The 8565-nt window shown below is 26.7% G+C and overlaps 1 protein-coding gene across 1 annotated transcript; it reads left to right on the top strand.

Moving 5' to 3' along the window:
* The first annotated feature begins 2370 nt into the window (after positions 1-2370).
* On the top strand, positions 2371-7457 carry LOC104648641 (2-isopropylmalate synthase A-like). The gene is made up of 11 exons (XM_010326405.4): positions 2371-2664; positions 2738-3002; positions 3077-3290; positions 3871-3951; positions 4045-4137; positions 4228-4314; positions 4791-4891; positions 6201-6234; positions 6322-6396; positions 7007-7102; positions 7222-7457. Exons 1-10 carry the CDS (start codon positions 2436-2438, stop codon positions 7070-7072), a joined length of 1245 nt encoding a protein of 414 aa, XP_010324707.1. The 5' UTR covers positions 2371-2435; the 3' UTR covers positions 7073-7102; positions 7222-7457.
* Positions 7458-8565: the final 1108 nt, after the last annotated feature.

Raw genomic sequence — 8565 nt, 5'->3', positions numbered from 1 at the left:
TAACTTTGGCCCACATCGACAAGACTGATATAGGAGTGACTTTCATACCATTTGTAACAACCCAATTACCCGCTAGTGATATTACTAGCTTACGACTTAAAAACACGTCACTAGTTGATAAATCAACTTACTTAAATACCCAACATCTTTCCTACGTTTTACTTATGTGGGATCTCTATTTTTAAGTCGGGGCATTACATTAATATAGGTGGGATCATGAAATATTATTATTTTGTAGATGTATCATTTAATCGATAAATTAATATTTATTAATTTAAAGAGTGTTTTGAGATTTAATAAAAGTTAATCTTGATTGCATCAAAATTGTTGTATCTTACTAATTTATGTATCATATTTATTGAATTCACATTAAAAAATAAAAATTATATATATAAAGTACAATGAATGCAATAATAATGTTGGTTATAAAGTTAAAAATGATACAATATCTTTCAAACTAAATCACGCGTAAGAAAACAGTTTTCATATTTTGAACTCTTTATAATTTTATAGTCTTGTTTAATGAACTCTTTATAATTTTATAGTCTTGTTTAAAAAGACTAACAACACAACTTTTAAATGCAATTAAATAAAAAAGAAATAAACTTCAATTAAATCAAATTTAACAAATATATATATATATATATATATATATATATATATAAAGTAAATTATATTTTACTTCATCATCATCTTAAATATATTTGTACCTGGTACCTTCACATGGTATGATTGTTGTACCAATTTCTAAGTATTTTAATTAAGAATCAGAGACATCAACCATGCATGTTACCAAATCTCTCGACATCAGAGATTATATGAGCCTAGTATAACGGATTTAGAGTTTTCGCTAAACTTACTCACTAATCTTTCAAGGTCTTGTAAGTATAAAGAAACATTTAAGACTTAGATCGCTAAGAGAATGCTTGAAAAATAACTTAGAAAGAACAAAAGAGAACTTTGAAAGAAAGCTTTGTATTATACTTGGAGATTGCTTTACAAGTTGCTTGGTGCCTTAAATCTTATGTATTTTACTGATGGTAAACCTGTTTACTTAAATCTTATGTATTTTATTGATGTGGGACCTCTAATCTTAAGTCGATGCGTCATATTAATATAGACGAAATCATGATATATTATTATTTTTTATATGTATCATTTAATTGATAAATTTCACTCAATCATCATCTTAAATATATTTTTACTTGCTACCTTCACATGGTATGATAGTTGTACCAATTCTATGTATTTTCATTAAGAATCAGAGACATCAACCATGCATGTTACCAAGGCGGATTCTTTTTGTATCATTGGACCAAAATCATACTTCATTAAATATCTTTATTGATTTTACATTGAACGGTGGGGATATATATATATATATATATATATATATATATATATATATATATATATATATATATATATATATATTGGTACGATATTCAATATTTTTAATATGTTATTTCTAAATATCAAACATTGTACCTAATATTAAAAAAAAAACTAATATATATATCATATACTTGCACCAAATATCATAATTTCAAAATTACGATACTAAGAAATTTGATCGTACCATTGGTATATATTCCATTCGTCCACTTTTCTTTGTCATATTGTTGCGTATTTCGAAAGTCAATTTGATTAATTTGTAAAGTTAAATTAGATTACATTAGTTGAATATTTTAAATGAAAAATCTACATATTCTAAAATTATATGAAAAGTACTATAAAAATTTCATTTTTTTTGCATATCAATATGATGAAAAATACATTTTAAAACGTTCATCAAATTTATTATAGTTTGACTCTAAAAATAGAAATCATGATAATTAAAAATGGATGGAGGGATTACAAAAATAGACATGAGAGTGTGGAAGTGTGAATTGTAAATATTTTAAATAAAAAATTTAAATATTCAAAAAATATATAAAAAATTATAAATTAAATTTTTTTACATATAACGAAAAAATATATCTTAAAATACTCGTTAAATTCTTATAATCTGACTTTAAAAATAGAAATTATGATAATTAAAACTAACAGAGGGATTACAAAAATAGACATGAGAGTGTGAGAATTGTCAATTCCAAAAAAAAAAAAAAAGAATAATGAATACTCCCTCTTTACAACTTGATTTATTTTTTCAACACCAAATCATTTTGAAGTTTGATTTGATTTGAATCAGAGATATCAACCATACATGTGACATCAACAAAATTATAATTATAAAACTTAATTATTAAAATTATAGTAATAAAGTGCTATTATATTTATTAGATTTTATTTGATTCATCAGAGTGCAAGTTGACTTTGATAATCAACATTAACTTGTACACTACCTTCACATGGTTATAAGTTGGCCTATATAACTTAAGCCCAATTATGTATTCATTACTCATTCATTCAATTTTAGAAAGGAAAAATTAAAAATGACTCTTGTTAATGGTTTGAACAAATTCTCAAACCCTAACTATGTTTCAATTTTCGATACGACGCTTCGTGATGGAGAGCAAGCTCCTGGTGCAGCCATGACTGCTAAACAAAAAATGGACATTGCACGTCAATTAGTCAAGCTTGGCGTTGATGTAATTGAGGCTGGTTTTCCAGCTTCCTCTGAGGTTGAGTTTGAGCTTGTAAAGTCTATAGCACATGAAATTGGTAATATTAAATTGAAACGATTGTCTAATTTAAGAAAATTATTACCATGCATAATTATATTATATCTCAACAGGTAATAGCATAGATGAAGAGGGATATGTACCGATGATTTGTGGTGCGGCGAGATGTACTAAGAAGGAGATTGAAAGATGTTGGGAGGCTTTGAAGTATGCAAAGATACCAATGATTTGTACGTTTATCGCAACAAGTGATATACATATGAAGTATAAATTGAATATGAGTAGAGAACAAGTTGTGGAGAAAGCAACTAGTATGGTAGCTTATGCTAGAACCCTTGGATGTGAGCATGTTCGATTTGCAATAGAAGATGCTACAAGGTTTGTCTACATTTTTAGGATTATATATATTTTGACTTTAGACCACTAATTAGCTTGAGCTGTCACTGTGTCAGATCCGATAAGGAGTTTCTCTGTCATATTATTGGAGAAATTATCAAAGCTGGTGCAACATGCATTTGTCTTGCTGATACTGTTGGATGCAATTTACCAAATGAATTTGGACAACTAGTTGCTCATGTAAAAGTTAATACCCCTGGAATTCAAAATGTGATCCTTGCTGTACACTGTCATAACGATCTTGGACTAGCTACTGCCAACACATTAGCTGTATGTATTCATTTCCAAATACTTTCTCGGTTCATTTTTAATCATCATGTTGTGTTTTTTGAAAGTCTATATGACTAATTTTCAAAGTTAAATTAGATTACATTAATTTGACATTTATATAATTAAAAAAATTAGATATTCAAAAACTATGCGAAAAGTACTATAAATTCTAAACTTTTTATAAATCAATATGATGAAAAAATACATCTTAAAATGTTAGTCAAAATTATTGTCGTTTGACTCTAAAAAACGAAACTATGACAATTAAAAATTGGACAGAGATAATAATATTTACTCCCTCCGTTTCACAGAGAATGACCTGGTTTGACTTGACACAGAATTTGTGGTCCTAAATTAAAGTTAAGTTAAATATATAAAATTGCCCTTTGATCTTGTGGCCTTAAACATGCCACGTGGAAAGATGAAATTAAAATATTACCATAAAAAGAAAAAGATCATTCTTATTAAAACAGACTAAAATAAAAAAGAATTCATTTTTTTAAACAAGAGAAATACTATATTAACCTCAATTTTTCTAAAAGTGTCGTTAGTTTAGCTCTGATACCTCGATGGAATTCAGGGAATTTGTGCAGGAGTAAGACAAGTAGACGTAACCATCAATGGTATTGGTGAAAGAGCTGGAAATGCTTCTCTAGAAGAGGTGAGGGAGATTAATGTTTAATTATTTATATATATGAAATATTAATATATCTCTAACTAATTAATATTATTGTTATTTCTATTTTTTATATAGATAGTAATGGCCATAAAATGTCGTGGAGAGGAAGTACTAGGTGGTGTCCATACCGGGATTAATACAAAACATATATTCACAACAAGCAACATGGTATGTATACATATATAGTATTTTACTTGTTAAAATTAATTAATTAATAATACTAAAACAATAATAATAATATTTTTGATATATATGCAGGTAGAGGAGTATAGTGGGCTTAAGCTACAACCACATAAGGCCATTGTTGGTGTTAATGCTTTTTCTCATGAAAGTGGAATTCATCAGGTGAAGACCAATAACCTTAATTAGTACTCCCTTCGTTTCATTTTACAAGAGATAATTTGATTCAATGCAGAGTTAAAGAAAAAAAAAAGATGACTTTTAAAATTTATGATTCAAAATGAATGATAGAAATTTGTGTGGCTGTAAATCATTTCATTAGGAATAAAATAGATATTTTACAGTTAATAGTTACTTAATATCGAAATTTATCATTCTTTTTAGAACTGACTAAAAAGAAAAATAAGTTACATAAATTGAGACAGAGGCATTAGGAGATAGTTAGTTATAACTTACTTTTAATCCTAACTAACTATTGGATACTTACCCTAATTAACAACCTTAAGGTGTAATGACTAAACAACCCTTGCAATGACTTTTTTAGTCATTAACAATATTTTTACCTTTTAAATAGCATTATGTTCTCAATTAAAAAAAGTCAAAATCTTTTTTTTTTATTAAATTCTACGTATTTAATTTAGGATGGAATATTAAAGAACAGAAGTACATATGAGTTTATATCTGCTGAAGATATTGGATTTATTCGTTCAACTGAACATGGTATTAAATTGGGAAAACTAAGGTACGCATTTGATTTTTTTATTTTTTATTTTTCACACAATCATTGTTTTACTGTCAATGATTCATTTTGGTCGATTATTTTACAAAATTTATATCATATTAACATTTTTGTTATTTAATTTTATATAACTATATATATAAATGTATAAATTACATGCGTGTTACTCTCTATTTTGCTGTATATAGTTGTTGCTTTCTTCGTTTACGTAGTCTTTTTTTTTTTTTTAGCTATTTTGAAATGTTATACATCGAAATCAATCTCTTCATTTTTATAAGATATAATAATAAAATTCGTGTACGCTCTATTTTTTAAAGTTTACTTATGAAATTACGTGATATATATTATTTTTAATATTGTTCGATTAATTTTTTAAAAAGATATATATTATGTAAGAGCCACAAGTAAAAGTTAGAACATGTTACCATGCATACTTGCATAAACTGAATTTTGACAAAAGCTTTCAAGATATTTTTACTCTTTAAAAAGTGATGACACTGTAAAGAAAAAGGGAAAATGGTCTGAAAATATTTTATCTTTGATTTAAATTGATGTTACGATATTATCAAATTTTATAGAGAATTTTTTACCTTTGTCAACTATTTAATAATGTATTTCAAAGGTATATACGTGTCCACATGCAAGGGCAGAGCCACCTTGGTATAAGGGGTTCATCTGAACACCCTTCGACGGAAAATTACACTATTTATATATGACTAAAACATATTTTTATGTATATATAATAGATGTCGAACCCTCGTTGACTACTCCGTGTATCTATTTCTACGAATTTTGAACCCCTTTATTTAAAATCATGACTCCGCCACTGCCCACATGAACACAATATTATTTATAGTTATACAATATTTTTTTATGTACATGTGAACACATATAGACATTTAAAATACACTATTAAATAGTGTAGGAGTAAAATGTCCTTTAAAAAAATTGGTACCATAACAAAAATTTTTGATCAAAGTTCAAAAATATTTCTAATATTTTTCCCTAAAAAAAAATCAAATAAGATAAAAACTCAAAAATTGAATCTAATTTACATATTCAATGATAAATTTAAATAGTATATAAGAGAAAATATATTCAATCTAATTATTTTATTGCGGTGACATTGACATATTGTGACACAAATTTCATGTTTTCTTTTCGAATTACATATTTTCCGTAATAATATGTATTTTTTTAAAAAATATGTCAGAGAGAGTGACCATTTCATTTATATTTGAAATCTTTTAAATTTTGAATTTTTATATTCTGCCTTTGACAAATTTGATAACATGGTGAATATTTTGTGCAGTGGGCGTCATGCATTGAAAGCCAAAATGCTTTTGGTAAGATACAGATTTTAAGAATTCAACAATTAAATTAAGATATTATTATATCAATGTGCAATTAACACTCAATTTATTTTGTCATAGCTTGGATATAATTTTGATGATAAAGTACTTGAAGACCTCTTTTGGAGATTTAAGTCAATGGCTGGGAATAAAAAGGTAAAAATATATTATTGATGTTTTTTTATGAGAAAATACATAAGTACTTCTTAACCTATGCTTGAAATTCCAGAGACACACTTATACTGTACTAAGGTCGTACCCTGAACTTATTTTGTAAGTAATTTTCTACCACTTTTCAGCCTACGTGGCACTAGCTTGAAAAAAAAAGCCAACCAGTGTTGGGCCATAAGATAGTGATATATAGGCCGAAAAGGAGTACAAAATTATTAATAAAATAAGTTCAGGGAGATAATAGGACCTTAGTGTAGTACAAGTGTATCTCTGAAATTTCAAACATAGGTTGAGGGGTACTTGTGCATTATCCCTTTTTTTATCGATGAAGCTTACTTGAGAAAATAACGATTTACGAGGTTAAAGAAACTAAGCAAACGTGAGCAACATATAATAATATACACAGAAGAATGTAAAATAACGCGATTACCAAATAATAATATAACATTGAGAAGTGGTGTTGCTCTGTCCTTGGTAAAGATTACGTACATTCTATCCTACATAACTAATAAAATTTCATTAGGTATATATTGTTGTTATGGTATGTTTTTCACCTATTTTTTTTATCTCTTGTTGCATATGTTTTTTTCTTCAGAATATAACAGATGATGATTTAAGAGCACTTGTATCAAATGAAGATATCCAGACTCAAATAGCTTGAAAACTTGGAGATGACTTAACACAAATACATGTACATAATACTAATTTCTTTATTTTTATTGGTTTTCTTTAATTAATTAACTTAGTTTTAATTTATAATATTTATTTATGCAAAGTATTACTGTTAAATGGACATATTATTTGATACAGGAGCTTGTCACCTATTGATGGTAGAGCTTATCAAATGTTTGCAGCAGCCAAGGGTTTTGTGCTATATTAATTAATGTATTAAATTTACCTAAAAGTGTCTAAGGTGTAGATTCAATATTTTAATTTTATAAGTTCAATCTTTGAAGTTTTGATCTTGTTTATAAACCATGAGTTTAGACTTTTATTTGTTGTAATTTTGATAAATTTTTATAAATAAATTTATGATCGAGTTAAAAGTATTGAGTTCAGAAAACAAGAAAACGTACAATACCAAACAAACAAGTATATGTTATAACAACATACCAAGAGACTCTTCAAGAAAAGACACAAGTAAAGGAGACAACAAGTCTACAAGAGTTGAAGCTAAGAAGGGGGTTAGAGCAATTTCTATATGAAATACAAAGCTATATTTTGGAATATTAGGCCTGTTAATACTCAACAGGCCTTTCATAGAGTTCAAATATTAAATAAACATCATAATTTTTTTTGTTAATTGCTATGATGGAACCATTTCTAAATGATGAATTGGTGTTTCTACCAACATTGTTGTGATATGGTAGGGTTAGATGCGTTTCACAAAATCAATATCGTCTTGTTAAAGGGAGAAAAATTACTGAAAATATATAAAGCAATTTACCAAAATAATACATTTTTTAAATTTTTTTTACAAAAATTAGTATAAACGTATTTCACAATAACATTTTAGGGTATAGGTTATTTTAAAAAAATTGACGGCGTTATATTGATATACGTTACTCGCAGTAACGTTTTACTCCTAAAGTGTTACTCATAATAACGTTTTAAGAGTAAAACGTTACTCAAAATAACGCTTTAGGAGTAAAATATTACTTACAATAACATATATCAACCCAATGCTGTTAGTTTTTAAAAAACGAAATATACTCTAAAACGTTATGTGAAATAAATTTATACTAGTTTTATAAATTTTAAAAAAATATATTATTTTGATAAATTGCTTTATATAATGGGTTAGTTTGGTCGAAAATTCCTTTCACTTCGGGTCACTCTTGGACCTTAGTTGGACACCTTTTTATTTTATGAATAAATGGACATGCACCAATGTTTAATTAAAAAAGAATCATCATTTTAATGTAAATATCTATATTTTAATAATTTCTATACTATAGCATAAGTGACTTGAAATATATTATTTTTAAATTTTTTTATATCAAGTCAAATGGTGCCACATAAAATGGCACAGAGAAAATACTAGTTTCCATATTGTAATACCTTGTAAAATTTTTGAGCTAAAAGTCAAACTATTCTTCGTTGTGAGTAGGATTGTACCAAATAATTTAAACTTTTTTAAGTTTTAAGGTCACT

Source organism: Solanum lycopersicum, chromosome 8 (genome assembly GCF_036512215.1).
Source record: "Solanum lycopersicum chromosome 8, SLM_r2.1".
Taxonomy (NCBI): domain Eukaryota; kingdom Viridiplantae; phylum Streptophyta; class Magnoliopsida; order Solanales; family Solanaceae; genus Solanum; species Solanum lycopersicum.
The sequence above is the reverse complement of the archived record's forward strand: the minus strand, read 5'-3'. Positions and strand labels throughout refer to the sequence as shown.

Bases quoted from the DNA above. Each gene is read 5' to 3' on its own strand.
- LOC104648641 (XM_010326405.4), top strand. From the start codon at position 2,436: ATGACTCTTGTTAATGGTTTGAACAAATTCTCAAACCCTAACTATGTT. The intron at 4,138-4,227 runs GTATGTATACAT...ATATATATGCAG, and splicing joins TATTCACAACAAGCAACATG to GTAGAGGAGTATAGTGGGCT. The intron at 4,892-6,200 runs GTACGCATTTGA...TATTTTGTGCAG, and splicing joins ATTAAATTGGGAAAACTAAG to TGGGCGTCATGCATTGAAAG.